The sequence below is a fragment of the Lithobates pipiens genome, unplaced genomic scaffold (genome assembly GCF_037356315.1).
Source record: "Lithobates pipiens isolate NorthernLeopardFrog02 unplaced genomic scaffold, aLitPip1_a1.2 Scaffold_3, whole genome shotgun sequence".
Taxonomy (NCBI): Eukaryota; Metazoa; Chordata; class Amphibia; order Anura; family Ranidae; genus Lithobates; species Lithobates pipiens.
Window position 1 is genome coordinate 182,952,324 of NW_027507790.1, and position 26,327 is coordinate 182,978,650.

At 40.7% G+C, this 26,327-nt stretch overlaps 1 protein-coding gene across 2 annotated transcripts in view; it reads right to left on the minus strand.

Moving 5' to 3' along the window:
- The window catches only part of AP3B1 (adaptor related protein complex 3 subunit beta 1), a 588,663-nt gene that overhangs the window by 467,225 nt on the left and 95,111 nt on the right, over positions 1-26,327 (minus strand). For both annotated transcript variants that reach the window (XM_077462589.1, XM_077462588.1), the window contains exons 2-3: positions 14,765-14,840; positions 7,149-7,223 (exon numbers count right to left, since the gene is read on the minus strand). In XM_077462589.1, the coding sequence (XP_077318715.1) occupies positions 7,149-7,223; positions 14,765-14,840 (151 nt within the window). The remainder of the gene's footprint in view (positions 1-7,148; positions 7,224-14,764; positions 14,841-26,327) is intronic.

The window sequence follows — 26,327 nt, forward strand, 5'->3', positions numbered from 1 at the left end:
TCGTTCTCCTTCACTAGGCAAAAAAAAAAAAACTGAAGCTGCAGTAGCAGGCTAGGGGGTTGTTTCCTAAGTTACCGCCCCTTGGACTGAACTAGAAAGTTCTGGTTTTGTTGTACAAGTTAACATGTTCTGCCTAGTCCTCTCCTGAATGTGGCCTAACAACACGATGGTCTAAGTAGAGGTCGACCGATATGGGTTTTTCTCTGGCCGATGCCGATATTTGATGCTGATTTTTTTGGCCCGATATGTTAGGCCAATTTTTTTTATTTTATTTTCCTTTTTTTATCCCCCTTCATCTCATAAAATCTAACAGACACCTTTCCCACTGGGGCGTTTTTCAGGCGCTTTTGGGCTAAAAATAGCGCCTGTAAAGTGCCTGCAAAACGGCTCCCCTGCAGTCTGTGTGAAAGACAGTGCTTCCACACTGAGGCGATGCGCTGGCAGGATGTAAAAAAATAAAAATAAAAGTCCTGCAAGCAGCACGTTTGGCGTGGTGTATACCGCTCCTCCACCACTCCTGCCAATTGATATTAATGGACACGACTGCCGAAGCACATGCAATGCGATTTGGCAGCGGTGCTTTACGGGCGCATTTAACCTCTTCCTCGGCCGCTAGCTGGGTTATATGCTCCCCACAAGCAGCCGAATAGCGCCACTAAAATTATGGTAAAGCGCCACTAAAACTAGCAGCGCTTTACCATCAACGCCTGCCCGCTCCAGTGTGAAAGCAGCCTTCATAAGTGATGCAGAAAATTTCTTACATTTATTAAACAAAACAAACCTCCAATCAGTTTACTTGTATGTATGATTTAGATTGAAAAAAACTTTTTAAATCGTTAGCGTATTTTTTCCCCAAAAAATTGTATCTGAAAGACCTCTACACAAATGCTGTGTGACATAAAATATTGCAACAATCGCTATTTTATTCCCTAGGATCTCTGCTAAAAAATATATATATAATTTTTGGGGGGTCTAAATGATTTTCTGGCAGAAAATACAGGATTTTTACTTGTAAGCAACAAGTGTCAGAAAAGATTTAGTCTTTAAATGGTTAAACTGAGAACTTCTACACACAGAGTTGAGTTCATTCATTCAGAAGTGTAAACATTGTAACTCTTTGCTCTTTTCTTGGCAGACTGACCAGAGGAAACAAGTGGCTTCTCTAAAGACACAGATTACAGAATTAGACCCCATTCACACCTGAGCGTTTTGTAACTTGACGCCTGAAGCTACAAAACGTTGGAGGGGAAAAAATCCATTATTCTCAATGGAGATGGTTCACATCTCCACTCCAAGTCGCCTGAAGCCCTACGCCTGAAGCGCAAACAAGTTCTGGACCCTTTTTTGTCGCGCAAATCGGGCTGATTTGGGCGTTTTTCTTCTTTTAACATTGGTGACCTTTTGCACTGCACAAATTCGCGACAAAACGCGGCAAAAAACGCAGCGAATCGCGGTAAACGCTGCAAATCGTGGTAAAAACCGCTGCGAATCGCGGTAAAAACGCAGCGAAGCGCGGTAAAAAACGCAGCGAAGCGCGGTAAAAAACGCCGCAAATAACGCTTGAAAAAGCTACACTCAGGTGTGAATGCAGCCTTACAGAAGTCATTTGCAAGTTGCGCTGTAGTTCTAAATCGGCCTTTTTATCAGCAGAATCTGCCGATGCTGATTAATTAAAAAAATGGCAAATATCAGCCGATATATCGGCCGACCTCTAGGTCTAAGTATTATTTTTTTATTACTTATATAGCGCCATCAATTTACGCAGCGATTTACATATACATAGTACATTCACATCAGTCCCTACCCTCAAGGAGCTTACAATCTAAGGCCCCTAACTCGCATTCATACATACTAGGGACAATTTAGAAAGGATCCAATTAACCTACCGGCATGTCTTTGGAGTGTGGGAGGAAACCGGAGTACCCGGAGGAAACCCAGGCAGGCACAGGGAGAACATGCAAACTCCAGGCAGGTAGTGTCATGGTTGTGATTCGAACCAGCGACCCTTCTTACTACTAGGTGAGAGTGCTAACCACTACACCACTGTGCCGCCCATTGTGCAAATATTTTAAAATGCATTAATTTTATTATTAAAAACCAGCATTAGTATGCCTATCCCTCCTGTGCTTATATCTATCGAAGTGGAAATGCCATGAATATAATTAAATATAGAAAAACATTAAATACCATTTTAAAAAAAAATCTCTCATATCACAAATACTCCAAACACAGTGACATTCCAATGTATATAAAACAAATTCATTTAGTTAAAAATTCCAAAAGTTCATGTGCTACAGTGTCCAAAATATATAACTGTTTAACAAACAACCCCACAACAATAGTGCAAGCAACAATAAAGTGATCTTTCCAATTCACTTCAACGTTAACCTCCTTATCCACAAACGGTAGTGTCCCTTTCACAGTGGTGCACTTTTCCAAGACAACACATGTGCATGAAAGCCATTCCACATCAAATTCAATGCAACTATTCACACTGCAGGTATGCTGTGCTTTCAATTCCAAAATGCTTCACTGTGCAGTTTTTCTAAAGAGAAACAAAAAGGCACCTTGCATTTTGAAGTGCATAGGAATGCATCAAATGCATATCAGTATGAAAGGTCCCTTAGGACTGGTTCATTGCAGCACAACAGCTGGTGTGCAGGGCAATCTGGCCGAGCTCAGTACATGATCACTGCGCTGATCTCGGCGGATTATACCATTTCCTTTATATAATGAACTTTGCGGTGTTACACATACATCTCAAAGTTTAGTGCGGGGCGGAGTATTGCCTCACACTGCGATGCTCTGAAAAAATGTACTGCATGCAGTATTTTTTTGAGCGCATCGTGCTCGCATACCATCTCAATGCAGTGGTGTAACCAGAGCACATGGGAGACAAGGCATTCAGCCTTGTCCTTGTGGTGGGACTATGCTGAAGAGGTCACCCAACGCAGTCCTACTGCACCTGGTGTGAATCAGCCCTTAGTGATGAGACTGTGTAAACTCCACTTCCCTCCATGCTCCTCCACCCAGTTACATGGCCTACCCAACCACAGGTTCTGACCCCAATTAATAAGGGTCTTAACTCACTTGCATCATAATGTTCCAACTCTCTCCCCGTGCATTTCACATTGGCATATTGAAAGAAAAAAAAAAAAAGAAAGAAAAAAGCCACTCAGCCTAACAAAAATTTAAAAGGAATTGAAAACACCCACCGTTAAATTAACAGGATGATGTGCTCAGCCCGGCATTCAGGAATGACAGCTTCAACATGTAGATTGAGCTGCCAGCTCCACTAGTGCTTTCTACTAGCCACAAGCAGACGCTATGTGTGGAATGATATCACGTATCCAAGCCCCGCTATATCTGGTATTTAATTAACTTATGACACTAGCACTTTATTAAATAGATACAAGGGAGGGATAGGCAAATTAGAGCATTTTTTTTAAACAAAGACATCCCATAGAATGTGCAAATTTCTTGAACAAGTTGCACAGACCGTGCTGACACGCGAATCCCTCCTGCCCAGACAATGTACTCTCCAGGCGTGAGAAACCACCCCTGCTGGGAGTAGACAGTGATTATTGGTAGCGGCTATAGCAGCTATTGATAATCGCAGGTAAATCCGGCAGGCTGGTTGTACCCAAGTTGATCAATCGATTAAACTCGGTACATTCAGCCTGCCCACATGCTGTTCAAATCTCATCTGGTCCCTGCTGAACCAGTCTATGGCTGGCTTAAGACTTTTAAGCCAGCCTAGAGCTCACTTACAGAAGATGGCCTTTAATGAGCTATTCATAACATCATGCTTCTTTATCAATTATCATTGGTTAAGAATACAAGTGTCCTCTAAGTTTTAAAAGTGGCAATGCACATATTGCCATTAACCTTACTGCCAGGGCTATTATAGGAAACAGTGTATACCTAAAAGTCATTTATACTGAATGTTGGATAAGCAACTGGGCTCCTTGGTTTGTACAAGACTTAATTTGAGTTATGTGTATTCTACTTCTATACAGTTGGTTTCTTTTCATATTCTAGTCATTTAGACCCCTTTCACACTGCGCCGCCCATAGCATTGGTGGTAAAACGCAGAGTTTTACCGTCGGATTTGCGGCTAGTGGTTGAGAAAATCCATTTTAACCGCTGCTAGTGGCTGGGAAAGGGTTAAAACAGGCCGCAATAGCAGCATTTTGCCAACGGTACGATTTCAATGGGGAGCAGCGGTGGAGGAACGGTAAACACACTGCTCCAAAGAAGATACTGGCAGGACTTTTCCTGACATCCTGTCAGTGCACCGATCCGATGTGAAAGCCCGAGGGCTTTCACACTGGAGGAAAAGGTGCAGCTGTTTGAGGGGCGGGCGCTATTTTTTAACGCTATAGCGCCTACAAAAATCCCTCGGTGTAAAAGGGGTCTAAATGAATATTCCTCTTTTGCTAAAAAAACAAAACAAAACTTTTCTCAATACATAAGCCAATCTAAAGTGTGAACAGGTTCAGAAAGTGCGAGTTATTACTGACTTTTACAAGTTACAAAATACACATTGCTAATGTTAATTGTAAGCTCTAAAAAGCAGGGCCCGCTAACACTTAAATTAAAATATGCAGTTACCATACTGACTACTTCCATTTCACAAACTGCTGCACAAACAACTGGCACTATATAAGTCCTGTATGATAGCAATAATAATAGCCTAAACATTCATAGTTAATCTTCACTGAAGCAACAACTTTAGCTCTGGTCTTCACTAACAAATTTCCAATATTTTGAATACAACTGAAAGTTTTACTTGCCTTCTACCCCTCTTTCTTGGTCATCATCTTCACTAGCTTCCAAATAGACTAACGACTTAATAAAACTCAGTTTACTGGGAGTTGTCGTCTCATTGCCTTACATTTCACTGAACTTCCAACACTTCAATTTTAACGAATTAAAAACATTCCACCAAAACGATAATTAATTATATATATATATATATATATATATATATATATATATATATATATATATATATATATATATATATATATATATATATATATATATATATATATCCCCTCATTACCTTAGTCATTCATTAACAAACATAACTGTCAATATGCAGCGCTTAATACTAAATGTATAAAAATCCATATGACAGAGAATAGAGACCCCACACCAGCTAAAGTGTGATTAACAGATCAACCAGGCAAAACGGACCCTCTTATTATAGAGTGGACGATCATGCCTTGTAATGATCAAAGAATGAGCCTCTGCCCGAGGAAATGCTCCCCACAGCTCATCCAGATAAAGCATCAAAAACGGTGTTTAATACGGACAACCATAAACCATCCAATAGTGGTTGGCAACTAAATAAGGTAACTTCCTCCAAGCTGGTTGTCAATGACTTCACAAAAGCATAAAAATAAAGGATCCCATAGTGTAGAATTCTTTAAAACGTAATGGTCCCTTTATTAATTAAAAAACGCTCACTCACAAGAAGACTGTTTACAACGCGTATCTCAATCAAATTCCAAAATGGCTGCAGTATTCAGCGTGCTTGCATCAGGTCTTTCCAGGGACACGGTTTTTGATTCTTTATCTGGTGTTGCCCATGAGCTGTGGAGAGCAGTTTTTTTGGGCAGAGGCTCATTCTTTGATCATTACAAGGTGTGATTGACCACTCTAGAATATGAGGGTCCATTTCCTCTGGTAAGAAGATTTGCCTATACCGCAGTGGTGCCGTGTGGCTCTTATCACAATGAAGCTGGTGCAAGGGCACTACTCTCTGACATCTATGTTATATGGACTTAAATGTAATTAGTATTAAGTGGCGCATATTACCAGTTATAATGTTTTAATTTGAAATCAACAAATAGATTCTGGCTGCTACTTCAGTACTGCATGCATGTCCTAACGTGGATAATTCACTTGTAAATTCACTAACCAATGCCCATCACCTCTGGTCACTTGGTGACAGACATCGATTATTTAAGTGACTTCTGCTATGCCTTTTCTATATATAACTCCTGCACCACTTTAATTGTAAGCTTTCTTGCACCTTTTTTCTGTGCATGTTTATTCAGAATTGTACCCCTGTAATATCTGATGGACAGTGCTGTGGAACATGCTAGAGCTTTATAAAATGTTAATAAAAACATCTCTTCAATGCCTATGCAAACTGAGATTATACCTCTTCCTGATATGCAATCACTGACTGGAAAAAAGTTTTAAATAATTTCAGTATCATTTTTTCTACGCAACGTATGATAATTTGCAAACTTTGATATAAACCACTTACTGTTTCACTTTTTATTTAACCTATGTTCCATTAAAGGCCTGCATTCTCTTATAGCCAGCTTAACAACATTAGTAAAACTTTACTAGCGAGAAGCTCAAAACCCTCATCTTAACCACAGGATTAAATCAAACTCATCTGATAACCCAGCCTATTCTGCAAGTAGTACTAAGCAAATCTACCAAGAGTGTGGATTATAAAAAAGGAATTAAGTAGGCCTTTGGGCTCAAGTACACAGGGCGTTAGAAAAAACAAGCTCCAACGCCACTACCAAAGCCAGGAAAAAGCAGCTGTAAAAACATGCTTTTAGTAGCTTTTTGTATTGGCGTTAATGCACTTTTAGCCACACTGTTTTTTCATTCTGGCGTGGGGTTCCTCTTCAAGATCCTCAGTGCCCAAGTCGTACTGCAATTCGGTTTATCATGATCCGACTTCAATTTAAATCATTGGCTTTGACATGTTAAAAAAAAAAAACGCGTGACACAGCTCAAAGCTGTTTAGCAGCTTTTAGCAATGTCAGACGTTTTTACAGCTCAACAGCCTCTGCTCCTGAACGTACAGGCTGTCTTTTTTCTACTGCCCCTAAACTCTTATGCCTCTGACAATTTGCGTGTGCATGGACACATAGGCTAACATGGAGGGGCATTCAGAAGCAATTAAAAAAAAATAAAAACAAAAAACGTCAGACGCCCCTAACAGCAGCTGCAAAAATGTCCTGTGTGCATTAAACCTTTATGTTGATGACATTTTTCCTGATTAGAATGTCACAGAAAAGAAGTTGCATAAATAAAGTGAAACTCTGCTGCGATTCCTCATTACTGAACCTTTCTCCAAAGTGCTGCATATAAGAAAATGACATTTTGCTTACCTCAAGATTTTTGCTGGCGACATTTTTAACAACAGCAGGAAACAGCTCAGAGGCATTTTTACCATTTGAAATCATCTAAAAAACAAAAATTCATACATTAGTAACTTCTTTTCAGGGTAACTCCACTTGAGTGGGAAATTAGCAAATAAAAAAATATAGCATATATAATTGCTATGCAAGCCATATTTTATTTGAATGTTATAAAAAAAAAAAAAATTACCCTTCCCGTTTAATCGACAGTGCTGTAATTTTTCTGTAAAAAGCAATATGGCTACCTGCAGGCATTCTGTACAAAGTTGGTGTATGGAATGCCTCCAGAAAACGTAATTTCCTGCTTGTGTGATTGAATTACTAATTTTCCCAGAAGTCTGCTTAAGATTAAAGTCAGATTTTAGGCATCCTCTGCAACAAAAATAACTTTTAGTGAGAGGCTCCTAAGGCTTGGTTCACACTGCCACACCCTGAAAGTCGCACGACTTGCGGTGAGACTTTGCCAAGAGACTTCCTGGCGACTTGAGTACTACTTTGAGGCACAAGTCTGATGGACTTGTCCAAAGTTGGAGAAGCTTCAGTAGTGCCAAGACGGCTCTCATATGGCACGCGACTTCGGGTCTCACAAGTCGGATCCCAAGTCGCGGCAGTGTGAACCAAGCCTAAAGGGTTAATCACTTCTAAAGCAATGCAGACATTGCAGCTTTCCTCACAGCACAGCAAACGCATCAGCTGGTCAAAAATGAAAATTTCTTTCCCATTCATTATCAGTACCCAAGGCAGAAATTCACATTGATCATTTCTTAGGGAATTGCTTCACAACAAAAGAGGTTACTCTTTTAGAGCCCATTCACACCACTTGCACGATGCATGAAGGTGCCTTTAATTGTTAACCAGAAAGGAAGGTAAAATTAATATTTCCCACAATACTCATAAAAAAAAGTTAAACAGAGTCATGGGATTAAAAAGGAATTAGTAAATGGTACTGGCCAGAGGAGCATTAAAGTGAACCCTGTTGCCTTGCCTGCAGTGAAAATACATGAGTTAGGTTAGGAAAGTACTTTGTAAAATACCAATTTTGGTTAAGTTGGGTATGTCCAAGTACTGATGCTCTGAGACATCAGGCTTCTTGTTTGTGAGCAAAACAATAAGCACATTGTGGGTGTGTTTGGAAACATCTGCTACAACACAAACCTGCCACCCCAAACAGACCTTAAAGGCTAATACAGAATTTATTTTCTGCCCAAGCCATCCCAAGGCTCTTATCTCTCACTTACCTAGTCTGTGACAGCCTTGAACCTGCTCTTCAAAAATTTCAAAAGATGCATCTTAGCCCCATCTTCATGTAGCATCATGTGACTATAGAGAAAACCTCATATCCAATCACGCACTGCCTTACTGCATCACACAATAGGCTGCGTTTTTCCTCTCTAGATCACAACTCCCTCATTTCTGTACAACCACTTATTTCTGCCAACTTTCCTACTTCCTCATTTATGCAAGTACATGGAGGGAGTGGGCACAGACATCCAAGTGTTTGTGTTCTCTTAATCCAGCTCCGGGAGAGAGAGGGGGAGGGTGGACAGCAATAGAGGTCGACCGATATATCGGCCGGCCGATATATCGGCCGATATTTGCGGTTTTTTTAATAATCGGCATTGGCCGATTTGTGCTGATAAAAAGCCGATTTAGAACTAGCGGGACTTTCAAAATGACTTCTGTATAGAAGTCAGTCTAAGTTGACCGAGTCGTCATGGAAACCCTTTCCTCCTCTCTGGGCAGGCTGCCAAGAAAAGAACTAAATGATACAATGTTTACACTTGAATGAATGAAGTCATCTCTGTGTGTAGAAGTTCTCAGTTTAACCATTTAAAGACTAAATCTTTTCTGACACTTGTTGCTTACAAGTAAAAATCCTGTATTTTCTGCCAGAAAATCACTTAGACCCCCCAAAAATGATATATATATTTTTAGCAGAGATCCTAGGGAATAAAATAGCGGTTGTTGCAATATTTTATGTCACACGGCATTTGCACAGAGGTCTTTCAAATGCATTTTTTTGGGAAAAAAATACACCATTTAAAAAATAAAAATAAAATATAAACAGTAAAGTTAGCCCATTTTTTTTTTTGTCCAAAAGTTTTGACTACCTGTTTTTATTTAATATATATATATATTTTTTTTTATTATTTTTTTTTTTTTTTATCTAAATCATACATACAAGTAAACTGATTGGAGGTTTGTTTTGTTTAATAAATGTTTAAATGTTAGAAATTTTCTCTATCACTTATGAAGGCCGCTTTCACACTGGAGCGGGCAGGCGTTGATGGTAAAACGCAAGTTTTAGCGGCTCTTTACCATCATTTTAGCGGTGCTATTTGGCTGCTAGTGGGGCACATATAACCCAGCTAGCGGCCAAGGAAGAGGTTAAATGCGCCCATGAAGCACCGCTGCCAAATCGCATTGCATGCGCTTCGGCAGTGGTGCCCATTCATATCAATGGGCAGGAGTGGTATACACCACTCCAAACGTGCTGCTTGCAGGACTTTTTTTTAAGATCCTGCCAGCGCATCGCCTCAGTGTGAAAGCACTCTGTCTTTCACACAGACTGCAGGGGAGCCATTTTACAGGCACTTTACAGGCGCTATTTTTAGCCCAAAAGCGCCTTAAAACGCCCCAGTGGGAAAGGTGCGTTAGATCAAGGGGGATTAAAAATAAATTAAATAAAATCGGCCTAACATATCGGCCCAAAAAAATCGGCATCATATATCGGCTATCGGCCGCCATGATTTCTAAATATCGGCATCAGCCAGAGAAAAACCCATATCGGTCGACCTCTAGGCAGCAACACGAGAAAGGAGTCAGAGAGCAGTGGTCCCTCACACCCCTAATGCCAGTAATTTCTCTTAACAGAGAAGTGCAACAGTAAAGGGTAAGCAGCTAAAAGGGCTGCCATTAAAGTGAACCTGTGCTCAAAGTCTAAACATCAAATCACTTACATATTTGAACGCACATTAAAAGCATCTTAAAATGAGTTCCTATTTACCTTTGTAGCTGCCAACATTGTGGAGAAAGTCATCTTTAACCAACTCAATGCAGGGCACTTTCACCCCCTTCCTGCCCAGGCCATTTTTCAGCCTTCACACTTTGAATGACAATTTCGCGGTCATGCAACACTGTACCCAAATACATTTTTTATCTTTTTCCTCACACAAATCGAGATTGATTTTGATGGCATAAAATCACTGCTGGGATTTTAATGTTTTTGTTTTTGTTTTTTTACAAAAAGTTTTCTCCTTCACTGATGTGCACTGATAAGGAGGCACCAATATGCCGCAATGATGGGCATTGATGGTCAGCACTGATGAACAATGAATAACTGCACTGACTGGAATCCCTTATGGGCACTTACAGGCACTGCTAGGGCTTTCCTGTAATCAGGGCACTGACGATAAGTGCCCCGATTACCAGCCCAGGTCTCCCCTGCAAAGAGATGCCGCTGATCGTCACTCCTAACCACACACACTGTCAGTGTGAGGCAAGGAGAGCCGATTCATGGCACTTCCTTATTTACATGTGACTGGCTGTGATTGAACATAGCCGATCACATGGTTAAAGAGCAGCACCGTGTCCTACGGCGTGATTACGATCACTTCACGGCGCAACCCTGATCACCGCACTGCGCAACCCCACGGGCCCGCAAGATCAGCCCTTCTGGGCACCGTCATATGACGTCCACCCAGAACGAGAGCCGCACCGTCCCACCGTCATTTGGTGGTGGGCGACCAGCAACAGGTTAAAGGTAACAGAGGCCCTGAAATAATAACTCCTCTCCCAAAATGGGTGCTGGAACTCATACTTCACAAATGTGACATTTAATTTTTGTGCCTGCGTCCACCTCACCCCTGCAAATTTTAACATGTCACTGGGCCTGCATTCACCTTCATAAGCTGCCATGCAGTTTACAGTGGATGTAGGCAAAAAGGTTTCATTTACGCAGTATGCCTACTAGCACCCATGTAAATTAGGTTCTACTTACTATGGAGAGCAGATTCTTGGAAGCCTGAAATAGAAACATATCATTTCTAGGCTGTTAGAAATCCCTGACTTTCAAGTTTAGCAATGAACTTCCTTTTTGCCCTCTTCTTGACTAGTAAATATAGCACTGAAAGTGCTTTGTTAAAGTTGATGTAAACCCTCACATATACCCAGTGAAGTGAACAGCCTCAGACAATACACAGATGAAACAAATCCTCCTACATTGGTTTTACATGTATATCTGCTGTCGTCAGCTTTATATACTGTTTAGAAATGGCACGTCCTGTTTTTAACTTCCTGACTAACCTGTGGGTGTGGCTTCTTCCCATACACTGAGAGACAGCTGATTGGAGAAAAGGCACACACCCCCCTGTGCTGTGCTGTGAATAGACCAACTCTCAGCTAATCTTTTTGTATCATGCTGATAACAGGTGAATGGAGCAGGACAAAGCTACTGGACTTAGGGATTTGAAGAGAGATAAACCACTGCAGATATATTCCCAGCTCAAATTTCATTAACCGTGTTTTACATCCACTTTAAATATGTTTGATTAACACGACTATTAATTCTGCCAGAAATCGTGTAAGCAGATAACCTGTTGTATTCTCTGAATGTGCACAAGGAGGGAGAAGAGAAGAGGAGAGAGGGCCGTGTTCTTTGTAATCCACCAGAAATTAGGTACAAAGAGCTAGCAACACATGCTAAAGAATTCATAGCTTTGTTATGTACACAGAAAGAAAAAAAAGATAACGGTGCCCAAAATATATATTGCATAAAGGTATGTTAATTACTTCCAGTGCGCTTATACTCTGAATAAAAGAATCAAATTAATCAACCCAACAACATTAGTGACAATTCAAAAAATAAATCGGTTCCAAAATATACATTTGTTATATAAAATTAGATGCAGTTCCTTCATTACAGTCCAAAATAAATGAGATTTTTTGTGAACAATCAGCTGCTTCTATTTTCTCATGTGTGATTCCTGCATCCACAGCAAAATTCACCCTTTGTGCCACCACCACCTTGCGAAATGGCCACTCACTAGATACCAATAGAAGCTTGCCTTTGGTTCATTAAACAGATAACAACTCATTAGAAATGATCACTCTCCAAATAGTAACCCACTGGATAGTCAAGCTCATAAGAAAACATGTACAACCATCATGGTGTAGTATTTCTGAACTTATTTAAAAAAATGATTAAAACCAGATTGCACTCATATGTTGCGGTGTCAATGAGCGGACATTAAGCTTATCTAGCAATGTATGCAGGGTACACTTAGACCAACATGTGTTTCCTTATGGGTTTCCTCTATATTACGTGTTCCAAGCCTCGGTTCCTTGCTACCAGCGTCCACGTTGTACTAAGTCCCAGCAGCCTCTACGTGTTTCACAATCCCATTTGCATCATCAGGAAGCTGGGTTCCTGTTCCCTCGTCATATTTATACCCCTAAGATACCTGGTATGTGTACAGAGCATTCTGCATCTAATGTTATATAGCAAATTTATATTTTGGAAATGTTTTTTATTTTTTGGAATTGTCACTAATATTGGGTTTATTAATCTGATTAATTTGATTATTTTATTAAGAGTATAAAAGCACTGGAAGTAATTAACTTTTGTTTTTTTGTTTGTTTTTTGGTAAATAGCACTGGTGGTATTATCATAGCTTTGTTATGTACACAGTACACAATACATTGATCACCAATTTACAGGATTTAAATGATTTGCTACTGACCGCTCGTGCCAGATACCACAGCATACCTTCAGAAGTCTAGTGCGACAGGTCAGAGCTGTTTTGGTGGCAAAAGAGGGACCTACTCAAGGTTAGGTGGATCATCGTAATCATTTAGGTCATGTCACCATATCGCTCTATAAAATGTCCGCCATAGAATCCCAGAACACAAGTTTCTCATGTTATTATAGGCTGACCTAATTGATTGAGACTACAGAAAGTGCTTAATTCGTTTAGAAGTGCAAACCATATAGAAAAGAATCATGATAAGCATTTCCCTTGCTTTTGCCAAAAGAGAATAAAAACAGGAAACTTAGTGGGGGGGAAAAAAGTGATAAAGTGGAAAATGGCATTTAACCTCCCTGGTGGTATGATTATTTCAGATTTTTGATGCTCAAAGCAGTAGAATTGTTTTGCATAGTAATTTGGCATTTTATATTGTAGGCCTGTAATTCTTAGTAATAACACACTTAAATCTGTTCAAATAAGAGTCTATTAAACAGCCCGGGTATGAAAAAGTTTGAAACATGAAATCATAAAATAATAAATAACTATAAACAAATAAAAAATATTCAATAATGCAATCAAAAACAGAAATTTGCTCAGTTGCAGAATTGTCACTGTCATTACTTTCAGTGTTTGATGACGAACTTCCCCACAAATCGCCATCGCTCAATTCTGCGAGTGATTCTAATTTATTAATCGCTGTTTTCTAGCTGGTCTAAAACCGCTTTTGATGTAAAGGGACAGTTTTGGTTGCTATGGACAATCTCCAGTTTTCAGGCAGAAAGAACAGTATTTATAATATAAAACTGCATGGAGGACACTGGAGAAACTACTAGGGACAAAAAGGGATGTGAAATTTGATACAGTAATGTAATCTGTAGGATTACAGTGTATTGTATCTATTTGTGTATGTTTCACTTTTTGAATTTGGCACCCTTCTCCGTCCCCATGCGTCGCAATGCTCGCAGGGAACAGAGATTAGCGCTGTGATACATTGACCGGAGACACAGCCCGCAGACACAGCAGGAGGACATTGCAGGATCCTGGGGACAAGGTAAGTAACTGTACCAGGATACTCAGATGCGATCCCGAGTGTTACTCAAGGTTACCACTTTTGGTACTGAAAATCTACCCTGAGCCACACTCGAGATTACCGTCAGAGAGGTTAAACAATCGTTCAAAGTGATACTAAAAGTCTAATTTTTTTTATTTATTTTTTTATGTAAAAACAACAAACATGTTATACTTACCTGCTCTGTGCAGCAGCTTTGCACAGAGCAGCCAAGATCCTCCTGTTCTCAAGTCACTTTCTAGCACTCCTGGCCCCTCCCTCCTGCTGAGTGGCCCCACAGTAAGCAGCTTGCTATGGGGCACCTGAGCCGAGGCTCTGTGTGTCCATTCAGGCACAGATCTGCAGTTCAGTCCCGCCCCCTCTCTCTACTCGCTGGCTAACTGACTTAGATTGACAGCAGCAAGAGCCAATGAAGCTGCACTGCAATCTCAGCCAATGAGGAGGGAGAGTTCTGGGTAGCCAAGACACTCCTGCCACATTAATGGATTGAGATGGGCTCAGGTAAGTATTGGGGGGCTGAGGGGGGCCGTTGCACACAGGAGGTTATTTATCTTCATGCATATAATCCATAAAGATAAAAATACCTTCTGACTTTACAACCACTTTCACTGCTTGCCGACCAGTCGCCGTATAGATCGGCTCTCCTGTGCAAAACGCCGTAGTTGTAGGGCGGCTCAGGCAAACTTATGGGGCTGAAGTGGTTAATCAGCATAATGTTCACACATTCACAGGGTTCAAATCCATACGAATGAAGTGAAAAAGAGCCATACCCCGATAATTCTTTTCATCGCCTCCAGTTTGGATGAATCTTTGCTGCTTTCCAACATCTGTTTTAAGTCTTCATTTCTAAAAAGAAGAGAGAAAAGGTTCAATAAAAACAACCAAAAAAAAACACACACCTTTAGCGTCATGACTAATACAATAGTAGCATTGCGTAAGGCTGGGTTTAATCATGTGTGGGTCAAAAATTTGTGCCTACTGGCGCACATTCCCAAACCACAGGCAAAACATGCTGCTCTTTAGCAAACATGCAGGGTGCAATTATTTCCTAATGCATCAGCAAAACACCCTCATCTGTGACCTTTCACCAATTGAAAATATGTAGAGCATCTTGAAACGTAAAACACAACAAAGACAACCCAGGACTGTTGAGCAGTTAAAATTTATCAGGCAAGAATGGGACGTTCTTCTCCCAAAACTCCAGCCATTGGCCTTCTCAGTTCCTAGATGTTTACAGTGTTAAAAGAAGATGGGGTGTTACACTGTAGGGAAAGAGGGGGGGGGGGGGGTGCATGAGGAATCTGAGCTAGCTGCATGCCCCATTAACAAATTGGAAGGTCAAGTAAATTCCCCGTGGGGGAAAACAAAAACAAAAAAAAACAAAAAAAAACTTTTCAAAATTGTTTGAAAAGGTTTTATTTTTTTAACCCCAATAACAATTTGAAATACAATTTATTTATATTTAAGTATACATAAATACAACTAAGTTAGACATAAACTAAATTTAAAATATATTAAAAAAAAAAAAAAAAAAAAATGATAAACTCCCATACAGATATGTACATATTCAAAGAATTTTTCAAGTCTACCCTCTCCCCTAATCCTAGTATGTAATGCATATACAATCATTTTAAAGTGGTTGTAAACCCTTAGGCTCGGTTCACACAGGGGGCGATGCGAGGCGACACGACTTGCCGTGCCGCGACCTGACAAGTCGACCCCGTTCTGTACTACGGAACCGTTCTGAGAGGAGCGACTCGAGTCGCTCCAACTTAGAAAAAAGGTTCCTGTACTACTTTTGGGCGACCTCGGGCGACTTACATTGACTTCTATACAGAAGTCATTTGCAAGTCGCCGCTGAGGTCGCTGCAGGTCGCGGCGCGGCAAGTCGTGTCGCCTTGCATCGCCCCCTGTGTGAACCGAGCCTTACAACCAACTTTGACCTAGATTAAGGCTTACTTGTAGGTCCAAGAAATATCTCCTAAACCTACACGGTTTAGGAGATATTTGGCAAAAGACAGGCACCGCTGTCTACGGCGCATGCACCGTAGACAGCGGTGCGCAGGCGCACTGAGCGCGCCGAGGTCAACGGCGATATGCCGCGAGTGGCGGCTCCCGTGCGCATGTGCAGGAGTGACGTCATCGCGGCTTCGCCAAATGACAGGGGCGGAGCAGCGATACCCACCGAGAAGATGGATGCTCCGGACTACAGGGAACAGCGGCGACATCGCTGGCTCCTGTGTCAGGTAAGTGACGAATAATGGACTACTATGCGATGCATAGTAGTCCATTATGCTTTACCTTTGCAGGGAATCAAAACTCATCAGGGTTTACTTCCTCTTTAACCACTTGCCGCCCGCCCTATAGGCAATTGACGGTGGCAAAGTGGTTGCATAATCCTGATCGGACGTCATATGACGTGATCAGGATTATGAGCCGCTGCGCGCCCCCGGGGGGCACGCATCGCGGCGATCGTTGTTGCGGGGTGTCAGTCTGATACCCGGCAACTATGATCTCGGTAAAGAGTCTCCAACGGAGACTCTTTACCACGTGATCAGCCGTGTCCAATCACGGCTGATCACAGTGTAAATAGGAAGAGCCGGTGATCGGCTTTTCCTCACTTGCGTCTGTCAGACGTGTGTAGAGGAGAGCCGATCGGCTGCTCCTCTGACAGGAGGGGTCTGTGTTGATCGATTATCAGCACAGCCCCCCCCCCCCCCCCCCGAGGATGCCCACACTGGACCACCAGGGACGCCACCAGACCACCAAGGATGCCCAGCTAAAAGGTAATCCTCCCTAGACCACCAGGGATGCCAGTCAGTGCCACAATGGATGCCAGTGCCCACAATGGATGCCAATCAGTGCCCACAATGGATGCCAATCAGTGCCCACAATGGGCATCACTGATTGGCATGCATTATTGTTTGGCACTGATTGGCATCCATTAGTACAGTATAACACCAATGCCGCCTATGAGTGCCCACCTGTGCCACCTATGATTGCCCACCTGTGCCGCCTATCAGTGCCCATCCGTGCCGCCTATCAGTGCCCATCCGTGCCGCCTATCAGTGCCAACCCATGCCCATCTGTGCTGCCCATCCATGCCAATCCGTGCCAGCTATCAGTGCCAATTTGTGCCACCTATCAGTGCCAATTTGTGCCACCTATCAGTGCCACCTATCAGTGCCACCTATCAGTGCCCATCAATGCCACCTCATCAGTATCACTTCATTGGTGCCAAATCATTGGCGCCTTATCAGTGTAGCCCCATCATTGCCCATCAGTGAAGGAGAAAACGTACTTATTTACAAAGTTTTGAAACAAACAAAAAGAAACATTTTTTTTCCCAAATTTTCGGTATTTTTTTTTATTTGTAGCGCAAAAAATAAAAACCGTAGAGGTGATCAAATACCACCAAAAGAAAGCTCTATTTGTGGGGAAAAAAATGATAAAAATTTAATTTGGGTACAGTGTAGCATGACCGCGCAATTGTCATTCAAAATGTGACAGCGCTGAAAGCTCAAAATTGGTCTGGGCAGGAAGGTGTTTAAGTGCCTGGTATTGAAGTGGTTAAATAAATGAATAGCTTTCCATTATTTTTAGGCGCGCGCTTTCCCACCAAAGGTGTCCCCTCTACTGTGTGTGCGTGGGGGGGGGGGCAAATATACTCGCAGAAATGTGAAAAGAACCCCCCTGAAGAAGACCAATATATTTTTTCCAAGGTTGAAATGCATTGGGGTATTGTGTACATCATATCGTTATATGAATTAAATGTTATGGAAATCTATTTGAATATAGATTAATCACTCTATAAAAAGCAATTGAAAATTATGTATCCATCTTCCTCTACCTGAAACTGCTCCACACTGTGTATACCAGAGCTCTTAATTTTTAAAAATTCTTTGATTTTATTATCCAAAACACAAGTTAAACATCATTGGGTGCAAAATATGTTTAAAATTATTTTGTTTCTCATTGCTGCTAAAAAAAATAAAAAATAAAAATAAAAAAAAACACGGGGAATTTACCTGACCATGTTACATTGTGGTAAACATGGCCTTGTCCCAACTTTGAGACCTATTACGGTTACCAATTTCTAAATTACTTTTTATTTTTCTTAACCACTTTGCATCCAGGCCAATTCTGACATTTCTCTCCTACATGTAAAATTCATAATTTTTTTGCTAGAAAATTACATAGAACCCCCAAACATTATATATTTTTTAGCAAAGACCCTAGAGAATACAATGGCGGTTGTTGCAACTTTATATCTCGCACGGTATTTGCGCATCAATTTTTCGAACACTTTTTCAGAAAAAAACTGTTTCATGCTTACAAAAAAAAAAAATATCAAGCAAAGTTAGCCCAATTTTTTTGATAATGTGATAGATGAAGATATGCCGAGTAAATAGAACCCAACATGTCACGCTTTATAATTGCACACGCTCGTTGGAAAGGCGACAAACTTTGGAATTTAAAAATCCCCATAGGCGACGCTTTAAAATTTTTTACTGGTTACATGTTTTGCGTTACAGAGGAGGTCGAGGGCTAGAATTATTGCTCTTGCTCCTGTAACGTTCGCGGTGATACCTCACGTGTGGTTTGCACACCGTTTTCATATGTGGGCGGGACTTACGTATGCGTTCGCTTCTGCGTACGAGCTCACGGGCACAGGGGCACTTAATTCTTTTTTATTATTGTTAATTTTACATTTATTTTTTTAGTTTGACACAAAAAAAAATTTGATTACTTTTATTCCTATTACAAGGAATGTAAACATCCCTTGTAATAGGAATATGGCATGATCGGACCTATTTACAGTGAGATATGGGGTCAATAAGACCCCATATCTCACCTCTAGGCTGGGAAGCCTAAAATACAAAAAAAAAAAAAAACTATCACGGCTTCCCAGCCAAGGTGGCGCTGTTATTTTGAATGCAGAGGCCGGGCTTGACATCATAATATCGTGCCCAGCCTCCGAACGATCATAGAGACTCCGGGGACCATCTGGTCCGCCGGAAATCTCTACAAAACCATCCGGGGGCCGGCGGATCCTGTGATGTCCTCTCCCGCCCCCCGTAAGAATGATCAAGCGGCGAAACAGCCACTATGATCTTTCTTATGGTGCAGAGAATCGCTGGCTGAAAATGCCATTATCAGAATGATGTCTGTAACCTCAGGCATCATTCAGATATAACCCCCGAAAGTCGAGGCCGTCCTGGCACGAAGTGGTTAAAATAGTACATTCAGTGTAAACACTTGATATGGTTTCCAATTTCTATTGTGAATAAAATATGGGTTTATGAAATTTGAAAATTGCATTGTTTTTATGTAGATTTTTCATAGTGTCCCAACTTTTTTTGCATTGGGGTTGTAATTAGGTTTTAATGTTTTTATTTGCCTGTAGTTCAATTTTAGTAGGGACTAAAGAAAAGTAAATTCAAAACAGGAAAGGTTTATGTATAAGTTCCATTTGTGATTGAAGAAATCTCACCAATCCCATAAAACTAACGGCTAGTCTCCCACTGCTTGAACAAAAGGGGGGTCTTTACTTTGGCAGCTGTGAAATTCAAGTAGTAAATAAAAAACAACATGTATGGCGTGCTTAACAAGAAAATCCACTACTGTAGCAAGAGGGCTTAAAGTGCATCTAAAATAAATCATGTGGCTGAACTGGTTTTCCTTTTTCTGGCTTCTTTGTCCCTTATTTCCACTTGGTAATCCTGTGAACACACTTCCTGTCCTAGGGTGGCTACACTCGCTCATTGCACTCTATTTCTGGAAAGCATTTGTCATCCTAGGCTTCTCCCCTGATAGGAACTACACAGACATGTCTTCCTCTCTGCATCTCCCTTACATGGTGAGACAATGTAACTTGTAGTTTGTAAAATATCTTATAGGGTGAAATGAAATTACAAAAAAGGACTTCATTCCAAGCTGTGACACTGCATTTCAGGCAAGATCAATGGGTACTTGCTAACAAAAATGTAATTACCAGGGTGCATAAAGATCAATGATTTAAAAAATAAAAATAAAAAAAGTGATTTTTTGGATTTTTTATCAAATGCTTTTGGAGTAAAAAATCTAAAAGTTTTATTTTTAAAGACACATTAATAATTTAGTTTTGTCAGCATGAAATGGAGCTTAGTTATGTAGCATAAGGTTGAGATAACATGCACTGCATTGATGCATTCACACAATTTCACAGTAGCCATGAGATAAAACAAAGTTCAGGCATATTCCTTTATCCCATTGTTTTGCAAATCTATGTACACTACAAACTGTACGATTGAATCGGTTCTGAGATCGCTATTTTACTAACCTGACAGCTTATTATTCTAAATAGGAAACCTTCATTTTGTTTGCAAATATTAAAGATTCCAACTACCAGCAAGAATAAGTCTTTACAGTTAAAAGAGCACCTGTCATTCCAGATCCATCATGGTAGTGCCTGTTAACAGGCATCCACTCACCTACTGCCGCCACGTCCCTCACTGTCACTGCCGCAACACCAGCTGTCCCATTAAAGTGAATGGGACTGTCAGTGAGCCAACAGCGAGTCAGAGGAGCCGCTGCGGGACAGATAACAGTTGCTCTTTAAAAATTATGATTTACATCAAGCCTTTGTACTGGTGATTTAAATTGTAATTTAAATAAAATTCAACCTTGGTTCTTACCTTGAAAAAATAAGCCCATACAGGTTACACATACCAGGCTTTATAAACCACTTTTAAATTATATTTTCTTATGTTTACCCCTTAGGGCCGGGTTCACACTGCGGCGCGAGGCGAGGCGACACGGCTCGCCTCGCCTCGCTCCCGCAAGTCGCCCCCATTCTGTACAATGGAACCGTTCTGAGAGGAGCGACTCGAGTCGCTCCGACTCAGAAAAAAGGTTCCTGTACTACTTTGGGGCGACTTCGGGGGCGACTTGCATTGACTTCTATACAGAAGTCCTCTGCAAGTCGCCGCTGAGGTCCGTGCAGGTCGCGGCGAGGCAAGTCGGAGACGCCTCGCCGCGCATCGCTGTGTGCACCGGCCCTTAGGGTCCACTTACACCAGCAGCATGCTTCTTGAACAACAGCGGGGGTGCTGGATGATAGAGTGTCACTCCTGGTGCATAACGCAGTTTTTTTTTTTAAACTTTATTGAAACATCACAAGTGACATTTCACCAAGTTCTTTACACACAGCAGCATTGGGATGTGGTGGTTTCCGCTTCAGCTTGATGAACTGAAAAAGCACTGCATGCAATTTTTTTTTTCAGTGCATACCATCACTATGCAGTGGTGTCAACTGACACAATGAGAAACAAGGCAAGTTAACTTGTCTTTGGATTGGCACTGTACTGGGCAACACTGCCCTGCATATCCCAACTCAAATGGTGTGAATGAGCCCTTAACAGCTGATGCATTTGATGTGAGTTAGGATTAGTTTGGCTAGGGGACCAGTATGTTTAGGGGAGGAAAATGAAATCGTATGGGCTGTAATGCTCTTTTACATACCGTTTCTAATCATACAGATGCCAGCTTTCATTTTGGCACATAAAGGTTCTTTTTGTCTTTCTGCAGAAAGCTCCATTTACACTTGTGAGACTCCTAACTTGGGGTGACTTTGGAATGCAGCTTTGGATGGGCGAGTCTTTGATGTGAATTGTTGTCCCTCTGCAAAGTCAAACCCACTGTTGCATGTAAAACATTCATGTATGACTTTCATCCAACTTTTGAAGGTTAACATTGAAGTCTATGGCCTACAAGTGAAAGAAAGTCGGACCAAAGTAGTGCATTATCTACTTTGAAGGTCGCTGAAACTTTAAGTGCAGGTTATGTTTCTTCTTACTCCTGCTATTTAACACTGTTTGTTGCCGATTGCGTTATCGCACGACATCTGCCACACAGGAAATATCTGATTGAAAACAGTCTTTAATGACCTAAAACAGTGATGGCGAACCTTGGCACCCCAGATGTTTTGGAACTACATTTCCCATGATGCTCATGCACTCTGCAGTGTAGTTGAGCATCATGGGAAATGTAGTTCCAAAACATCTGGAGTGCCAAGGTTTGCCATCACTGACCTAAAACATCCAGTGATATGGCAGTCATGTGTTATGCATACATCCAAAAACTCATGGTTTATTATGGAACAAAAATACCCTTTTACCAAAAGTAACCATGTGGGGATAACACTATCTCCAGCAAAAGTTCAAGAAATCCACTATATAAAAAAAACACACAAAAAGTGAACACTTATGTAGCTTTTGTCACTGGACCTCAAGAGGATATAAAAATATTTTAATTGCAGTTTACAGATGTAAAAAAAAAAAATACATACAACATGCAAAGTACTCACAGAATTGGCTTCAAGGATAAACATTTTTTTCCCCAGATGAATGGTATTTCATATGCATTAGAGAATAACTGTGCTTTCTATAATCTTTATTATGGAATAATCACTTTCTTTGTAATAAAATTTAATACTGTTTTTCATCTGTTATTCGCTTGGTAAGACAAAGCAAATCGCTACAAAAATGTACTAAATAGTACCCAATGCTGTGAGTCTGGTTTAAATTGTAGCAGCGGCAATTTGCCTTTTAGGGTCAAATCACCAGTGACTTTAGAGATTAAACAGCTAGCTACAAATTGCTAATTGCTGGCGTTAACAATTTAAAGCAGCAATCATGGCTTCAAAATCACTTGTCTCTTGTCTGCCATGCCCGTGCTCTGCTACAAAATTATGAACACAATACAAATATGTAAAGAAGCAGAGCCGTGCTAAAAAAAAAAAAACTGAAAAATCAAAACCACCCTTGAAGACGTCACCATTTGACAAAACGCATTGCGGCGGAGCCAGACAGGCTGAGGTCACCACATATTAAACTTGCTACTGATTGTTTAGATTAACACTATGGTACATTGCCACATGTCAGGATGTTTTAAAATTTAAATCTTTTAAATAAATTTGTTTTAACTGGTTTACTTTGGTTTCTCCTTCATATATACCGATCCTTCGGAGATATGGTTTTATGTGAAAGGTGGAGGAGTCGGTGATCGAGGCTGAAGCACAGCACACTTGTTTTACTAAGCTGCATATGACCACTCAATATTTTGGGGGTCCTTCATCTCCATTAAGCCTGCAGTGCAGTGTATTTACTGGGAGGATTGTACTCACAAAGTAGAAAAACAGAAGTTTCACTGTCACTTCATGGGACATAGATTTGAGTTTCCTGATTTTTGATTCACTGTATTTTAGTATGATGTAAACGCGCTTTTTTTTACCTTTATGTTAAATTACATATTGTTTTTTTTAGTTGAACTGGATGGACGTTTTTTTCCAAACAGACTAACTATATAACTATATTACATGCACTGAGTCAAAACACTTTTGGACACCAATTACATTTTTAATATGATCACATATAGTTTAACAGAAATAGCACTGCATATTTTGTTTTAAGTATGGGATTGTCGCTGGGGAGCTGATCGCTACACGAAACACTGCTCAAACTCCATGATTGTGCAACTGAGCTACAAATCACAATAAAAGTACGGAGTAAGAGATTCCATAGAAAATAACTGACTACCTTTGCGAGTATTCAAATTTCAAAAATGCTACATTTGTAAAACCAGAATAACTGCATAACTAACCATCGGCAAAATCCTGCATTCAGCCGTAACTAGGAAAGTGAAACACGTGTCGCTGCCTCACAATGGCAAACAAATAAATGAAGGTGAAGTGATCTAATTCAGTGAACAAAGGCAAACAGGTTAATTAGGACTGTTCATAAATTACTTCCAGACATCCTCCATCCAACCTTGTCTGCACAAAATTACAAGAGCACATTAAGAGACCGTGTAGGATGTATCCCACACATGTCATTGTGGATTCCCATATGTATAATAGTAATCACAACAGCAAATTTGGCAAGATTTTATGTTGCTTTTACCCGTTTACCTCTAAACCAAAAGAGAAGCTATACTTTCCGGCTTAGATTTATTAATTTTTTTTTTTATAGCAGAAAGTAAAAAAAAAATTTTCTTGTCAAAACTATTTTTGTTTACAGCACACAAAAAAAAAATCAAAAAAAAAAAAATAGACCGCAGAGATGATCAAATACCACCAAAACAAAGCTCTATTGGTGGGAAAAAAGACAAAATGGAATTTGGGTACAGAGTCGCAGCTCCGGAAGGTTTTACCCACTTCCTGACCAGGCCTTTTTTGCGATACAGCATTGTGTTACTTTAACTGAAAATTGCACGGTCATGCGATGCTGTAACCAAATACAATTGATTTCCCCCCCCCCCACACACACACACACAAATAGAGCTTTCTTTTGGTGGCATTTGATCATCTCTGCGGTTTTTATTTTTTTGCTCCATCATAAAAAAATAAAAAACAATTATGAATAAAAAACAATATTTTTTACTTTCTGCTATAAAACATTTCCAATAAAAATAAATATTTTTTTTCATCTAATTTAGGCCAAATTGTATTCTGCTCCATATTTCTGGTAAAAAAAAAAAATATATATCCCAATAAGCGTATATTGATTGGTTTGCACAAAAATTATAGAGTCTACAAATTAAGGCATATATTTAGGGACTTTTTTTTTATTGTTTTCACTACTGTAGTAATGACGGCGATCAGCGATTTTTAGTGGGACTGCGGCAGACAAACTAGACAGTAAATGAACTTTTTTGGGGATCAGTGACACCAATACTGTGATCAGTGCTAAAAAATGCACTGTCACAATATAAAATTACATTGGCAGGGAAGGGGTTAACACCAGGGGCGATCAAAGTGTGCACCCGGGAGGTGCTCTCTGTGTGAGGGGGACGTATACACCTAAGGATAAGAGATTGTGTTTTAGCTTAGCTGAAACACAAGATCTCTTTTGCCCCCCCAAAGATCAGCAGTTTTCCTCGTCTACATAGGCTGCTCTGCCTCTCCACAGAATAATCGTCAGGTTGCGGCAACCATACCTGCTGATTGGCTCCCGCTGTGTCCAATCACAGCGGTAGTGGCGCTCCGGTGGTGCGCGCGCCCCCTAGACAACATGCACAAAATCACGTACAGGTACAAGATTTTGCACAGCCGGGCCGTCCTGCTGCAGTATAATACGCGGTGTGTGGTCCAAAAGCGGTTAAAGTAATGCAGTGCCGTTTCGCAAAAAATGGCCTGGTCATGGAAAGTAAATGTTACAGAGGTCAAGTGGTTAAAAATCAGCAACTACAGTATTGGCAGCTGCTGACTTATTTTTTTTGGTCGTAGGGTGAAGATCCTATTTCCAATTTCCTGTGCCAGCATCTTCTGAGTACCAGAGGAAACGGACAGGAAGGGGCATTTTATTACAGAAGAGACAGTGAATCTGCATCCATCATTACTACAACACAAAATATTAAACTATGCCCGGGGGGGGGGGGGGGGGGGGGTGTATGCACAGCATACCTACAGTATTGCAGCAAACAAGCTGACATCTTCTTACCACATCTATAGGCTGGTTCATGGATGACTAAAATCTCAAGCCCTTGCACAAGAGTCCCACCATTCCAGCACTAGGCATTCACTCTCTGGGGTATGACAGAGGCTAGAAGTGCACATTGTAGTATGTATGTGCACAGGCAGGGAGTTAGAGAAACAATTGCTCAATAAAGCAGAAGAGTTTTTTTTGTTTTACACGAGAGGTCTGCAATGTATAAGTGTATTATATTGTGGGCATGCTCGGTAACATTCGTTTTCAGGTCAAAGTTCTGCTTTAGCAGTGATCACCGGAGGGTTACTTTTTTTTTTTCTTTTCAAATGGCTTGCTTGTAAAAGAAGAGAGTTGTATGCTGATCTTTAAGCTGACTCATGTATTGAAAAACTGCAATTTGTCTGCCCCCAACAAAGCATTGGGCCACCAGATGAATCCAATACTTGTTCCCCACTCTGGACGTTATGGAATCTTCAACTGGCTCATATCAGGTAGTGACATACAAGCCATCTAAAGGAACAACAATGGCCAGACAGGAGAAATGATTCTACACACCCGAAGTGCAGAATACATTGCGGCAACTGAGCAGCAGAGAAGTGGAAGCTTCTTACTACACAGGCCACCAAAAAACTTAAGTATATACAGTGAATTCTTTTTACAGCTGAGCTATTTTGCAAATGTGCAAATATAAGAGATTCATTCTTCATCCCAAATGGATGCAAGCCTTGGAGGGGGAAAAAATACTGCGTAAAAGGGAAAATTAGACTTCTGGTTTGCTCATGCATAACTACAGAACTTGAGCACATGGCCATTTCAGATCCATAGACACTATGGGGTAAACCTTATGAGAATCTCAGCCCAACAT